This window comes from Chrysemys picta, chromosome 13 (assembly GCF_011386835.1).
Source record: "Chrysemys picta bellii isolate R12L10 chromosome 13, ASM1138683v2, whole genome shotgun sequence".
Taxonomy (NCBI): Eukaryota; Metazoa; Chordata; order Testudines; family Emydidae; genus Chrysemys; species Chrysemys picta.
The window spans coordinates 35177704-35200326 of record NC_088803.1 but is presented as its reverse complement, the minus strand read 5'-3'; the positions used below and the strand labels follow the sequence as shown (position 1 = coordinate 35200326).

At 52.6% G+C, this 22623-nt stretch overlaps 1 protein-coding gene and 1 long non-coding RNA gene across 8 annotated transcripts; one reads left to right on the top strand and one right to left on the bottom strand.

The window, feature by feature from the left end:
• Window positions 1-1955: 1955 nt before the first annotated feature.
• LOC122174491 (uncharacterized) lies at window positions 1956-9289 on the bottom strand. Of its 4 annotated transcripts, XR_010592261.1 has the most exons (5): window positions 8379-9289; window positions 5004-5169; window positions 3874-4012; window positions 3599-3685; window positions 1956-2052 (listed from the first exon to the last, which is right to left on the bottom strand). It is a non-coding gene; the product is annotated as an uncharacterized LOC122174491 (long non-coding RNA). The 4 variants fall into 4 exon arrangements; XR_010592260.1 differs by having other exon boundaries at window positions 1956-3685; XR_006176386.2 differs by lacking the exon at window positions 3874-4012.
• Window positions 6367-22348, top strand: DBNDD2 (dysbindin domain containing 2). Of its 4 annotated transcripts, none has more exons than XM_005295310.5 (4): window positions 6367-6695; window positions 16539-16691; window positions 16974-17117; window positions 18453-22348. In XM_005295310.5, the coding sequence occupies exons 1-4, from the start codon at window positions 6653-6655 to the stop codon at window positions 18653-18655; spliced, it is 543 nt and encodes a 180-aa protein (XP_005295367.1). In that variant the 5' UTR covers window positions 6367-6652; the 3' UTR covers window positions 18656-22348. The 4 variants fall into 4 exon arrangements, with proteins under 4 accessions (XP_005295367.1, XP_042714247.1, XP_023960823.1 ...); XM_042858313.2 differs by lacking the exon at window positions 6367-6695 and adding an exon at window positions 11364-11497; XM_024105055.3 differs by lacking the exon at window positions 6367-6695 and adding an exon at window positions 11661-13931.
• Window positions 22349-22623: the final 275 nt, after the last annotated feature.

Sequence of the window (22623 nt, the reverse complement as noted above, 5' to 3'; positions counted from 1 at the left end):
ATACAGGCAGGATAGTGGACTTGATAGACCACCAGCGGCTGCGCTCACAGACCATCTCTCTGCGTTTCAGCTCTTTGAAGGAAACAAAGGGCAATGGGTAGGGTACACAGGAAGGCTGTGGATTTGATTGCAATCCAACAAGCTTGGCTGAATGTTTAAAATGAAGGGACTAGTGTACCCAGTAGGAGAACACTTCAACCTCTCTGGTCACTCAGTAACAGACTTAAAGGTGGCAGTTTTGCAACAGAAAAGCTTCAAAAACAGACTCCAAGGAGAAACTGCTGAACTTGAACTGACATGCAAACTAGATACCATCAATTTGGGTTTGAATAGAGACTAGGAATGGCTGAGCCATTATACACATTGAATCTATTTCCCCATGTTAAGTATCTTCACACCTTCTTGTCAAGCTGTCTGTAATGGGCTATCTTGATTATCACTGTAAAAGTTTTTTCTCTTAATTAATTAGCCTCTTAGAGTTGGTAGGGCAACTCCCACCTTTTCATGTTCTCTGTATGTGTATATATATCTCCTTACTATATGTTCCATTCTATGCATCCAATGAAGTGGGCTGTAGCCCACGAAAGCTTATGCTCAAATAAATTTGTTAGTCTCTAAGGTGCCACAAGTACTCCTGTTCTTTTTGCAGATACAGACTAACACGGCTGCTACTCTGAAACCTCCCTTTGTTCTGTGTTTGTACAGCACCTGGAACAATGGGATCCTGGTCCATGATAAAGGCCTCTACAGTAATAATGTGTTAACTGAGATGGACTAGGTGGCTCAGGGATTGAGGAAGGCAGCAAGAGCCCTTTTTGGATAGCCCATCAGTTCCACGCTAGCCCTGGGAAGTCACTGCCATCTAGTGGTTGGTGATGACCCCTGTGTGAAAGGTGGCTCTCTGCAGCTGCCTACATCACAAAATCCATCCTCCCCTATGGCATGGGCTGGTGCTCTCAGCAGAGGGGAGGCTAAGGCCTAGTCTTCCTCCCCTATGGCATGGGCTGGTCCGGCGGCACGCCATCGATGTTCTGGGATCGATTTATCGCGTCTGGTTAAGACGCGATAAATCGATCCCGGATCGATCCCGGAAGTGCTCACAGTCGGCGCCGGTACTCCAGCTCGCCGAGAGGAGTACGCGGCGTCGACGGGGGGAGACTTCCGGCCGCGTCTGGACCGCGGTAAGTTCGGACTAAGGTACTTCGAATTCAGCTACGTTATTAACGTAGCTGAATTTGCGTACCTTAGTCCGAAGTCCGGACTAAGTGGGGACCAGGCCTAAGGTGTGAAGGGGCCATGGACACAGAACACATTTCTTACTCCTGTGGACCATTCACCCAGATCAAAGATTACACCCCTCCTGGGGCACTTGGTGCTGAATTCACACTTTAAAAATGTGAACTGAATTTTCATGTTGATGTGAAAACGGGGGGTTAGGGGGGGGAGAATAAAAGCTCCTGAATGTCAGGTCTCTGGCTAGTCATTAGCCTTGATTTATTTGTTTAACACCAACAGTGGGCTTAGCGCTGTACCAACACCCTAATATAAAGACAGTCCCTGCCCCAAGCAACTTACAGCATAAAAGACACACACAAGATGGGAAATCCAGCATTAAGGAAGACTTATTCGGAGTGGGGGACATTTTCAAACATATCCAAGTGACTTAGGAGCACAGTTAGACCAGACAGAATGGCCTCTGGTTTGAGGGATGCCACAGGAGGGCTGTGGGCTATGACCAGGTGATGGTGAGGAAAACCTGACAAGTAGATCAGGTCAGAAGAACCTGGCTGGAGCAATTTTCCAGCTGAAAATGCAATTCCATCAAAAATGAAATGCTTCATGAAATTGTATTGATTTTGCTGAAATTTCATTTAGGAAAATAAAATGAGGGAAGAGGGAAATAATTCAGACAGTGTTGAAATACCCTGTGGAAGAAAACAAGTCCTCACTCTGCGTTTGTTAGCAACAAGTCAGAGACAGTTTATTACGAGCAATTGCAAGGGAAGACTGCAGTCGGACAGGGGGTCTCCTGACTTCAGGCAGATCTTCCCCCTACAAGCAGTAAAAGACAAGTATTTATACTTTTCCGTTACATACATCAACAGCTAACGGTTATCCTTTGTTTATACAAACTCCCTCCAGACACTACCTTATCTCAAGGTTTCTGCTTAAGTCATCATTCCATTCTTATCAACTAAAAGCAAAGGCGAGAACAGCATCTCCTACAACTCTCCCGTGGTTAGGGTTAGGGTTTCTTTTTGCTCAATCCTTAAAGGGTCTAAAGACATCTACCCCTAGATCTTACTCTTCTGCTTCCACAACCCCACTTCAACATTTTCAGAATGAAACATTTTGATTTTTCTTTTTGAAAAAAACTTATTTTTATTTTTTAATTTGTTTTATATAATTCTATATTAGAATTATTGTCATACTATTTAAAATAAAATCAAAATCAAAACAAAACATTTTGATCGATCTGAAATGAAACTGTTTTGGGATTTTCTTTTGCAGAGGATTTCAGAGTTTGTTCAGAACAAAAAAAAATTAGAAATCTCAAAATCCTCTGTGAAATGGAATTTCTGTTCTCCGCAGAGCTCTACTGGCAAGTCAAAGTGTCTTTTGCTCTGGTGGCCGTATTCCTCATTGTTTGGACCCCAAATAAAGCAGCTGGTCAGACTAATAGAAAACAAAGTTCTCACAAAGGTAAAAACATTTCCCTTTCTCCACTTCACACCCATCGGGGGCAGATGTTAACTGTGGAGTGTGAGGTGGCTCCTTGGAGGAGATGCACGGGACAGCATTTCAGGGGCAGTTGAGATGCCCAGTTCAACGACTTTCTGTTAGCTGAGTCCCCAGGTTTCAAAACATTTATGCTCTAGGCACGTGCTGCCAGCAGGAGAGAGTGGGGAGACAGTAAAGATGCTCCTTCCTGCTATGAACTTTCTCCTCAGTTCTGGCAAACACTAACTAGGTCAGTGATGTATTTGTGCAGTGATCATCACCTGTCCCAAAACAGGAGCTACCTGCTCTGAAACTTTAGCAGGTGACTTGCATTGGGGTTTGAACAGAGCAGGGGGGTGCATCCATCTAATGAAGTAGCATAAATGGGAGACAGCCTAATTTACCCCATTGTATAACCTCCCATCACATCACTGACATTGCCTCAGAAGCAGCGTTAACGGACCTGGAATCATCCACCATCTCCAGCCCTGCCATTGTCTCTGTGCTTCTCCTCCAAGCTTCCTAGCTCCATGTGAGACAAGTTCACTTCACAGCAGCCACATTCCTTCAATAGATGGGAGCTTTTTAGGCTCTCATTTATCCTGGACCAAAATCTCCCTTTTAAGGGAACTGCAAGATTGCAGGCATCAGAGATGGCATTTCAGCCTGGATGGGCTGCACTCTGGCTCAGCTGTAATTTGTTAGGAAAGAAACCCTGCCCTGTCCATGGCAAAAACCCAATTTCCTCCTTTACTCCTGCAACTTACTGAACAAATCAAGCCACATCTCACGTACAGCCTCTTACGCATGGTGCTTACAAAGAATAAGATCTATTTTCATTGTTTTATGATTCAGTGCCTGGGTGGGGCTTGTTCACCTTTCACTTGGCAGCTGACTTATTCCGTAATCGTCCCACCCTGTTCCAGTGGTCAGGGACCTGAGTAACCTCCTGTTTTCTGCAGACCTATAATAGAAGAAAGAAACCTGAGCAGGAAATGCAGGAGGAACAAGTCACGTTGCATTTTATTCTGACTACCAGAGTGCTCAGATTACCAGCTTGCCTCAGGGGCTCTGGCAGGAACTGAACTTTGTGCCATGATGATGAAAGAGCCGTTTCCCCCCCTAGGTTTGCAATGGGGTCTTGCAGCTGACCTGTGACTATGATGTCATCTCAGTAATTTTGGGCACTAGTTCCTATGATGACCTGGAGAGAGACCGTTCATTTCAAGGAGAATTGATTGGGCCCACAAGTGATGCCAGTGTAAAGAAAAGAGCTAGGCCCTTCAGGTACCTGTCAGAGAGAAATAAGAGTCAACCTGGGCAGGGCTACATGCTGTTGATCCCTTGTGTCCATTTGCCAGTGGTGTCCATTCCTGATGGATTGCTGTGTAGCGCGATTCCATCTCTGCCTCTCTCCTTTCTCCCCAGGCCAGGCATTTATGGCCAAGAGCAGAGGGGACCAGGTTGGAACTTGCAGGGTTGGTTTACATTAAGTTAATTTGAGTAAAACTGATACTCAACAGGCAGTGGGGCCCTATGATAAAACGCCAGGATGCTTCAATGTACTTTACATGCAGGGGGTGATGTTGCTTAATTCTAAGGATTAAGATACTCTTTGCCATGGAAACAGTAAAGAGTGAAACAGCAGAGGGGTGCATGTTTGCTGTGTTATTTATTATTTGCCAGATTATGCCTCTCTTATTCCCACTGAGTAGTATCTTAGTCTTCAATTAGCTCTATTTAAAATCAAAGGGACTACTCAGACTAAGGGAATACTCATTGTGAATAAGAGTGGCAGAATCTGGCCTTAAATCTCACGTTAGTGACTGGTGCCAATTTAGAAAAAGAGACGTACTATAGCAGAGATCTGGGCTGATTCCCTGGCCCTGGCCTCTAGCTCCCATAGCTGAGAGTGTATATCAGGGAGGTCAGAAAGGAAGGTGTGGGACAGGAATCTGAGGAAGTGATACTATTGGCTAAAGCCACTCATAATACTGATAGGTGCAGTGCAAGAGGTTTCTGTACATTACCAATGTACCTCAATCCAGATCTGCAGTGGCCTTGTTATTCTAATCATGAGCCCCTCACAAACACTCTGCTGGGACCCCATAGTATTGACCTGCAGTCCCTCTGCTCTTCCAATCCTGGGCCCCTACCAATGCGCTTTAATCCTGACCCCAGGCTATGGACAGAAACAGTCATGTGGAACTCTGGGGTGGGTTTTGGATGTGGATAAATAATCACAAAGGCTAAACTGAAACCTCAGAATTAATTTAACTTACATCAGATGGAACCATTGGCATCAGATCTGCACAAATAAACTTCTGTGCACGAGCTGGAAATCATCTCCCTGCCTCAAACCAGCCTCCTCGCATAGCAGGTTAACTACCAGTGGTGGCAAGGGACTTCTGATACAACCACCAGGTCCAGGGGCCAAAATCAGGAGGGCTGCAAAGCAACAGTGTCCAAGTCAGGAACAGCCGACGCAAACAAGTCCAACCTCTTCACTTGTCTGGTAATGTGGTGATGCAAACCCTCTGAGGCAGTGGGCTGGGTCAGGGTGGGACTGACAATGGTTGTGGGAAACTCCCTTTCTGGCTGTTTCATGCAGAGAATGAGGAGTAAATCATGCTCTGAGGAGTTGTGAATTCTGGCTGTGATCAGATCCTATCTGCCCAGAGCAGGCACTGGCACTACGGAGGGACTGAGTCACTCTGTGGAGACAGAGGAAGGAAATAGAGGGCCTGCTCCTGAGAGCTCTGCTCTAGGAGCAGAATCAAGCCCAGCATGTTTCAATGATAGCCAAAGAGCTAATGATGAAAACATGCTGGATATAAGGCTGACAGAGGCCTCTAAGGGAATCTGTGTACTGGAGAAACAGGGAATCAGTTATGATAAGAATGGAGTCTGCAGCCCATTGCCTGCTCAATGATCATATGCGCAATGCATATAGAGAAGCAGAAGACATTAATTATTAACATTAGGCGGGGGAGGCGGTTTTCCAGATGCACCAGTCCCTGCGCTCTGTATATCTGAGCTCTCTCCACAGCAATTGCAGCCTGTTGCACTGGGATGGAGGGAAGCTGATATCCCACCCTCACCCCGCTTCTGCCCTAAGTGCAGCACGGTACAGCAGGGATGCTGGCTTTTCCCAGCTGGTGTCACTTCTTTGGCTCCCTTTGCTGGCAGGCCTCGGGCTGCACTGCTGAGCTGCAGCTCCAGCTCCATGCTGCGGCCCAAGGAGGGGTGAGAAAAGGAACCTGACTTGCTTCCCCAGGGTCTCCCAGGCAGGTCACCTCTCCTCCCCAGCTCCTGGTGCCCCTTACTGCAAGGTTCCTCAATGCCCGCCAGAGCCACTCAGCTCAGGGTGACACTGTGCTCCTGGCCAGCCCCCATCCTGTGCAAACAGGGCCAGCGCTGCACTGCCTGGAAGGGGGCAGAGGGGTTGCAGGGGCAGAGCTGAGAAACTCGCCATAGACACCCCCGTTCCACCCGGGTGCAGGCTCCTCTCTTGGGTCCCGCCTGCACCTGCTTCCCAGCCGCCCTACCGGGGACCTCAGCATCTCCTGCTCCCTCCCCTGCAGCCACAGGCGATTGCCCGCGCGCTCCCTCGCAGGCAGCCCCCCACCTCCTCCAGGCTCCAGCGCCTGGCCTTGGTACAGCCAACGGGAGCCCGGAGCCCGTGCGAGCTGCTATCCCACCCCCTTTCCGGATCACGCAGTTGGTACAGTCTGCCGAGCCCCAGCCAGCCCGGCCCGGGAGGCAGCCCCAGTTGCACTCTCGGCCGGGCCAGACCCGCTGGAGCGCTGCCTGCCCTGCCTGGAGAGAGAAGCGTGCACCGGGCTGCAGCGCCCCCTGCACCCGCCCAACCCTGAGCGCGCCCTGGGCTGCCTGCAGCAGACAGCGCCCGCCTGCCCGTCCGCTGCTGGCCATGTCCGGACCCGGAGCTCACAGCCAGAGCAGGAGGCTGCCCTGTAAGTCCCCTCTCGGGAAGGCTGGTGCGGGGGTGGTTATTTGCCCGGCGAGGGTCCCGCCCTGGCTCGGTGGTGGGATCACCCTGCCGCTGACTGTCCGGGAGCAGGCGTGGAGGGACATGTGCAGGACCGGGCAGGAGGCGTCCTCTCCCCCTCCGGTGCACTCTCTGCTCCAGGGCTCTAATGTTCCCCAGCAGGGACCCTCCCTGGCCCGGACAGCGCCCCAGGGTTGAGACCCACGTGAGGCTGAGGGCACGCTCCTGATGCCCGCTGCACTGAGCGGGGCTTGGAGCAACCCCCTGTATCCCAACTGCATCCCCGGCACAGTCACTACCGCCAGCCGGAGGCCAGTGCCCGCTCACCCACGCACACAGACAGCAGCTGCCTCCTGCCTGGGCAGCCTCCCGCAGGAGGGGGGCACACTGCTGACACTGCAGCTCTTTCGTGGGCCCAGCTCAGGGGGACTTAAAGTGGGCAGGGTCGCCATCGGTCACAGTCCCGGCAAAAAAGAATTAAAACTGAGTCAGCTCACAAAGGGTGAAAGCACTGCCCTTCCCGTGCATGAACATTTATTGCAGCTGGGATTGTCATAAAAGCCCTTCCCCCCACCCTATTTTCCCAAGCCACTTAAAACACTGAGTTTAGGGATTCACAATTATCTTGCAGTGGTCAACAGCCCAGAACAATCCTGACTATTGTACAGAAACCGGCTGATTCACCCCCGTCCCCAAAGTGTCATATATCATGGGCACAGGCACTGGCCGTCACCCGTGACTCACACACACTTCCCGTCTGTTTCACACAACTTTCACCTACACCCACTCGCTCCTTCTCTCACACAATTACATTGCACACCCACTCAGCCACACCTGGGTCAGCCTTGCACTGGCTGCATCTCTCTCAGCCAAATGTTTGTTCTGTAAATTTACAGTCAAACTTGAGCAATTACTGCTCAGCCACAGTTTAGTCTAGACGCCTCCCTGTGTTCTGTCTGTGTCAGTCCCCTCTGTGTGTGTCTGTGTGTGTGTACATGTACACAAAGGTACTGACTGACGGAGGGAGTTGGGGTTTTATCCGTGTGGAAGTGCTAACCCAGTGGCGCTCTGCTCCCCCATGCCTTGCCCCCGGCACACGACTCTCTGAACCCTTTCCTTTTTTAGTGAATTCTTTAGCTCTGGCTCATCTTCGGAAGCTGCCGCCAGGCCCCGGCTGGAGCAACATAGACTCCACAGGCAGCAGCCGCAAACCATGCTGTGAACAGGCACCAGGCAGAGCACCCCCCACCAATGGTCCCATGGACACTACAGCCCTCTCCTCCCCTGGGCATAGCCCTTCTCTGTCCTTCCCCACAGAATTCTGCCATACAACCTGTACACCAGTGCCCTCCCACATCCCTCCATACACTCCATAGTGCCCTTCCGCCAGCGCCTTCCCACATCCCTCCATACACCCTATAGCGCCCTTTTGCCAGTGCCTTCCCACATCTCTTCATACACCCCACACAACCCACCCACCAGCTCCTCTCCACCCCCCCCCCCCCACGCAGGGCACCTCTCCACCCCACCAAGCAGCAGCTCCCTCACCAAAGCCCTCAGCTCTACAATCCCTATTTCCTGGCTGCTCACCTCTGCACAGCCACCAACCCCCTGCCTCCATCTCGCAGTCACCATGCACCAGCCTCACCTGAAGTCGCTCTTCCCATATGCCCCAGGGTGATTGGTGCCTCCATCCTTTCACATCCCATTGTAATATCAGTAGTAGTTCTACATGCTGAGATCCAGGCAGTCACATCTCAAGCTGCTGGGTGGTAGGAAAGGCTTGCCCTATGGGATGTGCCCTTCAGCTGGGGGCATTCCTTTTGGTGGGGGTGCAGGCTGCTTTCCTGTGAAGCATCAGGCACTGACCTTTGCCAGAAACCGGGCCCAGAGCTGGCTGGGCCATTGTCTGATCCGGATCGGCAAAGCTCTCCCTTATCAGGGGGTAGCCATGTTAGTCTGTATCCACAAAAACAACAAGGAGTCCAGTGGCACCTTAAAGACTAACAGATTTATTTGAGCATAAGCTTTCGTGGGTAGAAACCCCACTTCTTCAGATGCATGGAGTGAAAATTACAGATGCAGGCAGTATATAATGACACACGAAGAGAAGGGAGTTACCTCACAAGTGGAGAACCAGTATTGACAGGGCCAACTCGATCAGGGTGGATGTAGTCCACTCCCAATAATAGATGAGGAGGTGTCCATTCCAGGAGAGGCAAAACTGCTTTTGTAATGAGCCAGCTCTCCCTGTCACCTGTGGAACTTAGGACAGGAGCAAACCCCTGAAGCAGCATGTGTTCCGGATAGAGAAGCTCCATGGAGCCGAGCAGACAGTGAGTCAGTGAAGGTCTCTGCACAGCCAGGCCAAGCTGGGGAGGAGAGACAGGGTGGTATCCCAGCTCCTTTAATGAGCCTCTCAGCAGGACTTGGAAAAGCTTCAGTGTGAACATGGTGTGGAGGCTGCCTGTCCATGCACCTGCAGCAGCGAGCTTCCCAGCCCAGGTCGACAGACGCCGGCTAGCAGGACTCACCTGAGTGCTCTAAAAATAGCTGGGTGGGCAGCACTTCGAAGTTGTGGCTTGTGCTGGAGCTTGGACTGTGAAGACCATCCCCATCCCTAGGCTTCAGAGCCCGAGCTCCAGTTCGTGCTGCAACTTCACAGCGCTGTCTACAACGCTATTGTTAGAGCACTAGCGCGAGCTCCTGTAGCTCGGGTCTGTCGACCTGGGCTGGGAGGTTCGCTGCCTTGGGCTATGTAGACATCCCCTGTGTGGCTTATGAGCCTCCCCACCTCCTCTCATCTTCCCGAATGCGCTCCTGGCTTTATCCTGCTCAGGGTTCTATGTCAAGTGAATCAGGCCCTGTAAATAGCAGGGTCTTGTGACGTGGCCTCTCCTGGGGAGAGAGCTCTGGGCTGTGGGGATATTTTTAGTGTGGAGTCACGGAGGAGTTGAGGATTGGCTGGAATACCGAATACCGTTCATGAAGAGTCCATGTCAGAAATCAGGATCACAAGGTGCCACCTCCTCACCCCACTGACACTCTTGCTCTCCGCCCTCCTGTTTTTTCCTGCTCTGTCTCTGCTAAAACCACTTCCCTCCCTCTCCCCGTCCTGTGCACTCCCTCTCACCCGGCAGGCTTGGGTTTAAGTTTTTCCTTTTGCTGCGGTACGAGGCCAGATGCGGAATGTGAGAGGGAGGCTGCGCAGAGAATTTGAACAGGAGCATTCGGCAGGTTCCAGGCATCCAGTTTATGGTCAGCTCATCGCTACAGGCCTCTTCTAGGTCATTCCAATGGTTCTGCTCTAGCTGCTTCTCCCCGAGACTGAAGGAAGTTGCAAATTCTTAGGGTGGCTTTACCCTTTATCCTGCAATGTTCTTGCTGAGAGGGGCTCAGACTGGAGTAGCTGCGAGCTCCCCCCACAATCACTGTCCCGACCTGTTCCGTGTAATGCCTCCTGGCAGGGGTTGGGAGTTCACCTCTATAGACAGGGCTTCAATAAAAGGGAGCCCTGGGTACTGTGATTTCCTCCACCATTAGTGTGAATGGGGTCAGTGTATCCCTGTTCCGGTTCACAGGGCCTGGGTTGATGCTTTTGAGGGAATGCCCCGTCATGGCATGGCCAGATCGGGTGTGAAGCTGTGCTCCTTGGAGTAGCTCCCTAGAGAACTGATCCACACCCTGCAGAATGTACCTTCTTCCCTCATTTATACTCTGTTAACCTCCCCTTTCCCCCTGACTTTGCCCCATTCATGGCTTACTCTGTTTCTTTAATCTCTTGGGGAGTTTTCAAGGGATTTAAAGAGACATCAATTAAAGAAAACCCTCTCCCCATCTCCTCTTGGATTGTGCCTCCTTTAACAAGCCCCCCGCCCCCATCCATTCAGACTGCCTGGTGCACAGAGTGGGGTTTGTACTAGGATCCAGCAGGACAAGGGGAAATGACAAACATGTCCACTCCCAGCGGAAACACGGCCAGACAAGCTGCCGTGTGCTCAGTGCTCAGCCCAAGAAATCAATGAAAAGATCTCACTGTGTCCCAAATAATCCATTCAGCCATGTCACCCCCAGGGCTCATGTCACCCTCAGTCGCTGGGAGCTACCCAAAGCCAATGCTCGGCCCCATTCCCTGCTGGTGTGGAATAGCTGGGACTGGGAGCTCCTTGTGGCTGGAACTCCTGCACTGTTCACTATTATGCTTCCTGCAGGAAGATGGGGAATAGAGGAGCTGAGCACCTTCCATGTCTGGCCTTTCTGCAGTCACCTTACAGGGTCTCGTGCTGAGAGACAGAGAATCCCAGCTGTGCAACTCAGCCAGCGTATCTGCCCTGTTTCTTTCAGTACATCTTGCAAAGGCAGGGTGGCACTGGAGTCTCTGGAACCAGAACACCTCCCCTGGCTCCTTACATTGCTTCCTGCTGCTGGGAGAGGCTGGGACCGAAGAAACTGAGCAATGGCAATAGAAGGAAATCCCCATATCTGTTTCCTTCTCACGGGGCTGTGGTAGGCTGGCTCCTCTCCCTTCAGTCCCCACACTTGCATTCAGGTCCAGTTCTTCTATAGGCTTTGGTGCCTAATGAACAGCAAGAGCCGGAAGGATTTGAAGGCAGCAGGGAGCCTGGTGCCATTTCACGCTCTTGGGAAGTGACAGGCTGACGTGTTGGGGGGTCAGTGATCCAGGAGAGGCAGTGCTGTGTCCCAACTGCGAATGTGCATAAGCCTCAGCCCATTGGTTGAGTGCCTTGTAAAAAAGACCACCAGCAGGTATTTAAACCTCAGAATGAATTCCCTGCAGCGCACAGGGGCTGCATTGTGTGAGTGTGTGTGTCACTTGCTGGGAACATGCCATCCTGATGAGACAATCACAGCGACTGACAGCGAGGAGAATGTGACCATCAGTCACATGGTGAAGGGCAGAGACAGGGAATGTTAGTCTCTTTTATTTCCTCCATGGCGGTTATTTAGCTGCAAATACATGAGCAGAGCTCTTGGCCTCCTAGAGTGCCTGAGATACAGGAACAGAGCGAGGGGGAAGGGAGAGAGGGAGCTGAGATGAGGAAGTGGGGGAAAAGGCTCCATCTCTGTTTCTCACTGCAGTCACCAGTCAGTCACCCCGCTGCACATCTTGCTTGATGCCTGCCTTAGTTACATAATGGTATTCAGTGCCGGCTACTCAGCTGGCTAATAAAAGCTCGCCAAGGAATTTACAGACAAGTTTGCTAATAAATGCAGGCACATCTTCCCCATTGAGGCTCTAGGACAGCTCTTGAGTGAGAGTAACATACCAGCACCAGCTGTGAGTGTACCAACCCATGCCACCTCCCTGCATCTCCTCCTGGGTGCCTGGAACATCCCATGGTTGTAATTGTCATGCCTTGGGAGAGAGATGTATAATGTGTGCATTAACAGTGTAGAAAATTGCAAACTCTTAGGATGGCCTTAATCTTTATCCTGCAATGTTCTTGCAGGGAGGGCCTGAGACTGGAATAGCTGTGCATTCCCCCTTCCCCTCTGCATACAGACAGTGCTTCCTCCTGGCAGAGGTTGGGAGCCCACCTCTACAGACAGAGCTCAAATCAAAGGGAACCCAGGGCACCGTGCTTTCCTCCAATACTAGAGTGACTGGGGTCAGTGTGTCCCTGTTTCCACTGTGTCCCCTGTTCCAATGGAATAGGTGCACCAAGTAGATCACATAATGCCTGTTGCTCTACTGGAAAGTGAAGTTGTAACATATTGGCTATTGGGCCCCCAAACGGCAGTATTATTAATCTATTAGGTTCATATTGATATTGCAATAGTATCTAGGGACCCTGCCTGAGGACAGGCTCTGCTGTGCTAGGTGCTGTACAAATACATAGTAAGAGTCACGCTGTGGTTGTGGAAGCCAGCTTGTGGTTGTGGACGCTGTTGATGCCAAGGATATGGGGAATGAGGGCCCTTGGGAAGGAGTGTGAGGTGCAAGAACTTCAGGATCACCTTCTCCAAAGTGTCCCCAGCTCTCAGGGGTTTCACTAGAGCTGCTTAACACCGCCAGTCCCTGAACCTTGGCTTCTCTGCACGACTTGAATTTGCTGGCCACTTTCCCTGGGAAAATTGTGACAAGCCACTGGATGGTCCAGCCTGTTAGCCAGGGATTCCAACAATGCTACAGCTGCAGCTTTCCTGGAGCGGCGGGAAGCTGGTGACTCTGCCCTGGTGGGAAAGCACAATAGGGCAGGCTCCATACAGCTGGGCTGTGTCATTAGTAAGGCTAAGATTTTATCATGATTATTTTAGTAAAAGTCACGGACAGGTCACGGGCAATAAACAAAAATTCACGGAGCCAGTGATCTGTCCGTGACATTACTAAAAATACCCTGGGGGCAGGGCTATGTAGGGGGGAAGAATGGAGTCCCATCGCAGAGGGGATGGTCAGGCCGAGCTCCCATGCCAGCGGGCCACAGCTATGGGACAGGGGTGTGTGGCCCTGGCTGCAGCTCCCACCAAGCCTCAGCCACAGCTGGGGGTGGCATATGGCCATGGAGGCTGCGAGGGGGATGCACTGTCCCCAGTGCAGCCGCCGGGCAGGGGCACACAGCCCCGGCTGCAGCCCCTGCCAAGCCTGGAACACCGCAAGGTTTGAGTACTTGGCCCTGGCTGCAGCCCCCGCCAAGCCTGGGACACTGCGGGGCTAGGGCACGCGGCTCCATCTGCAGCCCCCGCCAAGCCTGGGACACTGCGGGGCTAGGGCACGCGGCTCCATCTGCAGCCCCCGCCAAGCCCGGGACACCGTGGGGCTGGGGAGTGCATCCCTGGCTGAAGCTCCTGGCAGAAGCTGTGGGGCTAGGGCTGCAGCGTCCTGGTTCCAGCCAGCCCCAGTTTCAGGGCAGGGGCGCACAGTCCCGTCTCCGCCTCCTGAAGCCCTAGACATCACGGAGGTGCGGGAAAGTCACGGAATCCGTGACTGCTGTGGCCTCCATGACTAAATCATAGCCTTAGTCATTAGCTACCCTGCAGGGGCTGCCAAAGGGGCCCAGAGTTACCTCGATGCTAATTGAGGGAGAGACAATCCTTCAGGGTTAACCTGTTCTTTGTGCAGCCCAGAGCTTTGTAATTAGACCACCCCAGTCTCCTTCCTGCCTCTGTGCCGTAGCTGTTCCCCCAGCCCTTCTCTGCCTCCCAGACTCTCTGACACAGCTCTGGAGTTGCTGATGGATTAGTGAGTATGTGTGGGATCAAAGGAGTGGGGGGGCTTAGATTCTGTGTGGCCCTGCCCCAGGATAAGGAGGAGAATGAGCTCCTGGTCAGTGCAGCAGCAGATGGTGAGACCAGCAAGGAAAGTAAAATGGGCTTAATCTCGACATGTTGTTAAGGCGCTTTCAACACGGGGTTTAGTCTCTTGGCAAAGTGTGTGAGATCCTGGCTGCATGGGCACCTTGCCAGCCCAGCCCTTGGCGATGGACAAGGAGACAGACAGCAGCAGGGGCTGGCACTGATCTCTCTGGCTGCAGTAAGTGGGGAGGCCTAGACCTGGGCTGGGCATCTTGGAACCAGAACTTATGCCAGGTGGGTTGGAGCCTGGAAATGGGCCCAGCAGTAATGGGACAAGCAGAACCAGAAATGAATACAGAACCCCGGGGGAAACGGGGTTTCAGGTCACCAGGAGTATAAGTCACACAGCGTTGGCAGCTGGTTCCTGTTTGGTATATTTCAGATGCAGGAGTTTAGCCCGGAGGGGTTTCCCTTGGGCAGGTGTCTGGAGGGGGTGTTTAGCTTTGAAGGGTTTCCCTGCAGCAGGTGGGGGTGGGGGGGAGGGTAGGGGGCGGAGATTAGTCCTGAGGGGTTTCCCTGGGGCAGATGTCTGATGGGGAAGAAGTTTAGCCTTAAGAGGTTTCCTTATGGCAGGTATTGGGAGGGGGGGGATTTAGCCCTGCTGGCTGTCCCTGTGGCAGGTGTCTGGGCAGGGAGTTTAGCCCTGAGGGGTTTCCCTGGGGCAAGTGTTTGGGGGGAGGGAATAAGAAGTTTGTTTCCTCTGGGGTCCTATGTTATAACATTCTGGTCCTGATCCAGACACAGCCCCCGCCAGCCAGGGTGGGGATCCCAGGCAATTGCTGCTCTTTGCTGGGATTCCCCCCTGCCCCCGCTTCCAGCAGCAGGAGGTGGGTTTGGTCAGTGCTGGGATGGGGACAGGCTAGAATGTTTGTTTGGTTTCCCTGGTTTCTGCCCTGCCCGGCTGGGTTGTCACATTTTCCTTGCCTGGCCAAGAGTAGCAGAGACGGATCCTGGAATGAGACTCCAGTCTGGGAGCATCCAGGCAGCTGCTGGAATAAACCAGCAAGGCCCAGTTCCTCAAAGGTATTTAGGCTCCTAAATTCCATTGAACTCGAACACCTTAGCGGATCTGGGCCCAGGAAACCAATTGGCCAAGCTAGAAGGGCTGCAGGTTCTTTGCTCCTCTGCTTTCCTAAAGCAGGAGGGACAGAGACAGGCCCTGCTGTGCTTAGGAGGAACTGGCCCTCCATCACCTTGTTCCTTGCGGAGGGCTCAGCCCTCTTCCCTCAGTGGCTCCTCATTGCTCTTGGGAGCAGAGTTAAACCATGGGAGGGATGAAAGGAATGCAAATGCAGAGATCCAGGCTGGCTGTGTGTGAAGGGGGTGGGGCGAATGGAGGAGCCTGTTTGTCTGTATGTGTGTGTGGGGCGGCGGGGGACTGGGATTATAGACTGGTGTACGGAGGGGAGTGTTTGTAGGCGGGGGTGGGGGTGTTAATGCCATTTTATTACTATCACATTTCTCAGTCCAATATCCCTGGCACTCAGGGTCAGTTCCTGTTCCTGGGAGAGTTTCTGCTGTGTTAATATTCAAAGGCAACTCTCTGGTTAACCCTTTGTTAGGCAGCAGGAAAACCAGAGTGTGACAGGCTGGAGCTGAGACTACCCCATATCACGCACACCTGAGCACTCTGGTTACAGTCCTGAACAGTCAACATCTGGGCTGCCATGTTTCTTCTCTGCCAAGCAAGGCAGGAGTGAAACGTCATTGTACCGCAACCCCTTTCTGACAACAAAATTACTACATGACCCCGGGGGTGGAGGGCCGGAGCCTGAGCCCTGCTGCCCCGGGTGGGGGAAGAAAGGGGGTTGGAGCCTGAGCCCCACTGCCCTGTGGGGGACGGACAGGGGGACGGAGCCCAAGCCCTGGGTCCCAGCAAGTCTAAGACTGGCCCTGGTGACCCCATTAAAATGGGGTTGCAACCCACTTGGGGGTCCCGACCCACAGTTTGAGAACCGCTGATTAGTGGTTAGAGTAGAGGCTTGTGAGTCAGGAGGACTTGGTTCTATTCCTGGCTCTGATACTGGGTGACCCTGGGCAAGTCATGTCTGCTTTCCGTGCCTCAGTTTCCCTCTCTGGAAAATGGGGATAACAGAACACTAATCCCCTCTCACGGAGGGGGTGCGAGTTAAAGTTTGTAGAGTGCTTTGAGAACCCTGGAAGGAAGGTGGGGAAGCCCAAAGTATGAGACGGTCATTGCAGCTGTGGGCACCAGACTGGTCTGTATCACAGTAGCAGAGTCAGTAGCAGTGGCCCCCAGCACAGATTGCACTGCTGGAGCAAGCTCCATGGCCTGTAATACCTCTTCCATTGCTACCAAATCACAATGCACCCTCATGGATAAAGTAGAGCAGGAGAGCAATACCTATCCTGCAGGACACTGATAGAAGGAATAGGGTGGACTTATGCAGCCCTTCTTGGCCTGGGCTGATCTCCCATGCCCCATCTGACTGCATCTAGCCTGTGCCTGATCTTCCACCTTGTTCCTCTACAGCTGACATGGAGCATGGGCAGCGGGGACTGGAGCCAGAGCAGATGCAGCAGCAGCTCAAATTACGTGACAGGCAGAAGTTCTTTGAGGAGGTTTTCCAGCATGATGTGGATTTCTTCTTCCCCATGTCCCACCTGCAGATAGAGCACAGGAGACGTAAGTGCCGCCCGCCCGGGGCTAGGGGGAGGTGTCTGTCACACACAGAATGGGATGGAAGGCAGTGCGGAGGGGGTGACCTGTTATTTATAGAACCCTGAACAGGTCATAAAGATAAGGGCCCTGAAGAGCTCACACTATAAGCAAGCCAGAAGACTAGTCCCACAAGCTGGCCTCCCATGGCATCGGCTTCTCAGTGCTGCTGGTCCAGGGCTAATAGGTTCTCATCTGGCTGGCACTAGTGATGGGCCCTCCCTTGTTTTCTGGCCCGTGTCTCTGCAGCTCCGCTGGGCAGCATTTCCTCCATGGAGGTGAATGTGGACATGCTGGAGCAGATGGAGATGATGGACCTTTCTGACCAGGACACCATGGACGTGTTTCTCAGCTGCGGGACAGAGGATAACAATGTTGCCGGTCTCCTGCCAGGTATGTTCGCAACCCTCCTTGTTTGCTCCCTGCTGTCCCCCCAACCTTCACGCCAGCTGGTCAGTTCTTCGATCCAGTCCAAGCCCTGCTGTGATTCTCTTCAGTCCTGAAGGGCAACAAACTTGTGGCTTTGGCCTGTGGGGTTGGAAAAGTTCACATCAGCACAGCTCCGCTAGTACAGCTCCATCGACGATATGAGCAATGGAGGCTGCCGAGTAGAAAGGGCACAGGCATTTTCAGCATCACGACATCTAATCTTAGGGAAGGGTACTGTTGTACAAACACTGTCCCCTGTCTACACTACAGCCACCATTGCTGGGAGCAGAGAATTATGGATCCAAGTTTTCCAGGGCTGATGTGCACTCTGAGCTTTTTAGGGTTTGTAAGACTGAATTCTTGTCCCCCCAAACTGCTCTAGAGCAGCCACTGTCCCATCACACCCTGCCGCACTCCTCACATGCTCACGCTCCCCTGGGCTCTGATTGCCCATGCTGAGCTCTCTGCACAAAGTGTGGGGGTGCCAAGACCCTGACTGTCTTGCATTGAGCTCCCTGTTGGGGGCAGTGTCAGCACCGTGGTGGCCCCAGGCTGGGCTCCTCACATGGGGAGTGGGGAGCCTTGCAGACCCCAGTTACCCTGTGTTGAGCTCATTGCCTGGAGAGGGGGACCCCAATGGGGGAGGAGGCGGCATCGGCAGCCTGATCACCCCATACTGCGCTCCTTGCAGAGACTCTGAGAATGAGTCACTCTGAGAAGGAGTCAAGCCATTTAGCGGCAGATTCTCCTCTGTGCCAGTTAAACGGCCTCACCCATGAAGGCCCCAAGCTGGAATTTTACAAGCGAGACGGAAAAGGCTCCACTGCCAAAAATGGGGAAGGAATGTGAGGCACATGCCCTGCTGCCAAAGTCTGGGACTGGGGAAGGAGACCCGGCTCTGGCTGCAGCCTGGCTCGTGCTGGGGATCAAAGTCGGGCTAAGGGATCGGTAGCTCAGCAGCTCAGTCCTGCTTACGGCCGGCTCATGTCTCTCTGCTCATGGACAATAAGAATTTTGAGCCCAGTGACTCCCACCGACCCCTCACCTCTCCTGATAGGGATAGTTCCAGCCTCATCTCCTTTCCTCCTAAAGGGCCTAGAAACATTGTGTACCAGAGTCGCTGCCCCTGCTGAAATGGCGCTCTGCACATATCTAGCCCCTGCGATGGGCTGGGAAAGGGATGAAGGCCCAGCCTGCCTGCAGAGGGGTATGGTGGAGGTGAAGGGGGCTGGGCACAAGGCCTGCAAAGATGCTAGCATGTTGGTTTCTTCTGCTAATCTTGCCTCTCTCCTTGGGCAGAGCCCAGCCACTACCAGGAGGAAATCACCCTGCAAGTGCCCAATGCGGCTGAGATCAAATCCCGGATCTCGTCCACATCTTCTGTGTCCACAGACCTGAACAGCCTGGACACCAGCGAGGAGGGGGCTGAGACCCCCGTGGTGCAGTCAGATGAGGATGAACCCCAGGAGGACAGTCCTGAAGCGCAGGCGGCCAGAAGCTAGCAGCAGGCTCCCTGCTCTCTCCTCATCCACCCTCCGCATGGACCTGCCAGCATGAGAGGAAGGAAGGCTGCTGGTTGTTTGACGCCTGCTCAGTACAACCTGAGCTGTCTCCTCATCCCAAGGAGCGGAGAGACGGCTTCCCTCAGCACGTTCTTCAGTCAGCCAGGAGAGTGGTGCAGAAACAGAGGGGTAGTGTAGTGCTTCAGAAATTAACTCTTCAGGCTTTGCTACTAACTCTCCCGCTTCACTCACCTGAACTGCTACACGAGCCATGGCCTCAGTTGTGCCCATTCCTGACAAGGCCTCCCCGCAGGATCGCACCCCCCAGTCCCAGTGAGACCCCCCCTTCTAGGCAAATGTGTAACAAGAGCCTACAGAGAAATTACCCTCCCGTCAAATAAGCTGTAGGGATGGTGTGTGTTATTGGAGAACCATGAATGACTGGTGGTTGGTGGGGATGAGGGGCTGGCCTAGGAAGCGGCTGCAGAATGAGGAAGAGGAGAGCCTCAGGGAGGGGAGACAGGCTTAAGGCAGGGGATGAAGCAATTACAGCCATACTACCAAGGACAAGACCTCAGTAGCAGATGAGCCAAAGTTTCTCAGTCGCCGGAGAACAAGGGTCTTAACTTCGTTCCCAGACCAGGCGCCAGCCCAATCTAGTGGCCATTCCTCTGCCCAACATAAATACAAGTGGCATAGTCCTCATTACCCGCCGCTGAGAAGAACTATGGGGGTTAATGGGGCAAATCACCAACCCATCCCAATAATAATACTGAGCACTTCTATGGTGCTTTGCGTTTTCAAAGGGCTTTGATTGCACTTGTGCTTACAGAGGAGACAGCCTGAGACCGCAGTGAGAATGTACTGATTCCCACACTAAACCCGCAGGGCTGGTGGGCGTGGGAGCACTGTGATCTGTAACATGATCCCATGAGTGTGTTCAAGCAATTCCCCATGAATTGTATGACCCTTCTAGCACCAATTATCAGGTGCAGCAACAGCAGAATACCCAGCATGGCTGTTGGAGCTCTGGCTAGCTGTGTTACAAGAACAGATTGTCACTTTGACCCCCCCTCCTTGCTGGCTATTTGTCTTGCCCTCTTCCTACTCTGGGGAATGAGCATAGCCACACACAGATGTGGCTGCATCACCATTTTAGGGAGGCGTGCTACTGCCACCATCTGATCTAATACAGGAAAGCTTTGGCCACAAGGAGACTTTGTAACAGGAAAAACAAAGTCACTGTCATGACGGAAGTGGAGCATCCTCAAGGAGAGGAGTCTGGTATATAAATAACAGAGGCTGGGAATTGCTCTAGATCCAGGCCATTTCCCAGGGAGCACTCAGAGCTGCGTAGCTAGACACATACTAGTAGACACTGTTGGACCCTGGCTGCAGCATTTAGCATCCCAAGTATCATCAAACGAAAAGCCAGGTGCAGATGAGTCACATTCTGTCCACTATACTGCCTCATAAAGCACTTTCCAGAGAAAGAGGATAAAGGGAAAAGAAAGGTCTGAGAAGAGGAAGTGACTCAGCAGATTGGCAACTCCCGAGAGACGGGGGCAGCACAAATATAGTCCTAGCAATCAGCTAAACCCATGGAAAAATCCAAGAAATGAATGGCCGCTGCTGAGCGAGGACTGCCCCCAGGACCCTGATTTCAGCTGGTTTGCAGCAGTCTGTGGACAGAGTGGTGCAGGGAGTCTCCTAAGCCCAGAGAATTTGTGTCTAGTGCCTCTGGCCATCCTGGCTCATGCGTAGCTGAAGGATTCCAGTACTGCAAGTCTCCACTCCTGTGCTGAGAAGTTTGGCATGTTCATTACAGGAGTGCTCTTCCAGGTCTCAGTGGTTTTGGGCTAGGGCTGGGCATACATTGTGAGTTTTGGGGTATTGCTTGGGGCTGCACTGAGTGCTTGTTTGTGCCTTTGCAAGTCAGAATGGTGGCAAGTGTTCTCCAGCTGTTGGGTGTGGTTCAAAACATTCTCGAGCAAGACCTTCTGTTGTGCAGCATCTGCAGCTCCCATGCAATCTCCTAGGCCTGGAGTCCCTCGCATTCTTTTACAAAGTCCTGGCACCAGGGCTCTGGAGCGGAGCCTGGAGCTGGAGCGCGGAGCAGCTCCAGAGCAGTGGAACTGCAGGTTTTTGCCTGGAGCGGAGCCAGAGCACAGCTCCAAAGCCCTGCCTGGCACGGAGCTCATGTGTCTAGATTCCATATGGGCTTCTGAGCAAGCACTTGTTCCTACAAGGTGTGGAGCACTTTGGCCCTGATGTAGAGAAGCATAAACATTTAAGCAGGTGGCTAGCCAATTGAAGTTAATGGGCTTACTCACAAGCATGTGTTTAACCTTAAGCATAAGTGTTTCACTAGATAAGAGCCAGCGTGCTCTGCACGTTGCAGAATCAAGCCCTAAATGAGCTTGCTGAACTTCTCCTGCACCCCCATCAATACTTAGGGAGGGAGCACTTCCAACATAGGAGACTTGTCTCTGAACATTTTGTGTGGATCATAGTATTCATTATTAAGGGTACGTTTTAGTCATGGGTAGTTTTAGTAAAAGTCATGGACAGGTCATGGGCAGCAAACAAAAATTCACAGCCTGTGACCTGTCCATGACCTTTACTGTATACCCCTAACTAAAACTTGGGCAGGGGGCCATGGGTGCTCTGGGGGAGGCGGTCCGGGGGGTGCCATGGGTGCTGGGGGAGGTGGCCCAGGACCCCCACTGGTTCTGGGGGGGACAGCAATGCACAGCCCGGGATCCCTGCTGGTGCTGGGGGGGAAGGAGGTGGGGGGTTGGTGGGGCTGTCAGGCTACCTACCCAACTTTGCATGTCCCTGCAGCTCCTAGGCGGCGGAGGGGCCAGGGAGCTCCGCACGCTGCTCCCGCCACAAGTGCCGGCTGCGCAGCTCCCATTGGCTGGGAACCACAGCCAATGGGAGCTGAGAGGGCAGTGCCTGCGGGCAGCGTGCGGAGCCCCCTGGCTCTTCCATCACCTAGAAGCTGCAGGGCCATGCCAGTGGGAGCCGGGAGCCCCCTCGCCCCAAGGTATGCGCCCCCCGCTCCTCCCAATGCCTGCCCCTAGCCCTGAGCCCCCTCCCACACACCCAAAGTGCTGCTGCTGGCCCAGGGGCTGCCCGGCTTGGGAAGCCCCTGAGCCAGCACCAACCGCTGCAGAAGTCACAGAGGTCACAGAAAGTCATGGAATCCGTGACCACCGTGACAGACTCGCAGCCTCATTCATTATCTTTGTTCATTTGGGAACTCTGGAATTCAGCATATGCCCCAGACATTGGAAATGGCAGAAATGATACAAGTTTGGACTGTGGTATTTTAGGAATGATTTTTTACATACACATCTACTGGGAAAAACCACAGCACTTTGTCTTGGCTGCTTATCTGGCTGAGAGACTGAGATACAAACTGATGTGATTAGCTTTTATATATAGTTAAGGATAAGCAGGGCAGGACCGGGGGGGTCTCTTGCACTGTGTCTACCCTATAATGTAAGATCCTGCTCTTTAGCATATGTTAAAGCTTTGCTGAAAGGCTGCACCATGCTCCGATAGGCAGGTCAGACTATTCTTAGTGAGATGCTAAACCTGCCCTGTGTTGTATAATCCATTAACTCTGAGGAGATTGCAATGTAGTCATGGGGTTAATGGTTCAATAAAATTTCAGGTTCAAATGTGTGTCGTGTCTGCCCTCTAGTGGGGAATGTAATTAGACATTAAAAATGAGTGCAGGAATTAAACATGATTGCCTACACAGCCCCTGTAGAAAATAAGAACATGTTCTCGCAGAGTAGGCCTGGTGAGATGTTGTTTCACACTGGCACAGAGAGCAAAAAGTGCCGGCACTTGTACAGTGCAACAAACTCAACATCCCAGCTCCACAAGAAATTAAATAACTGCCAATAAGCCTGTTAACCAAGCCCTTCAAACAAGGGAAAGTTTGCCAGGGTCAG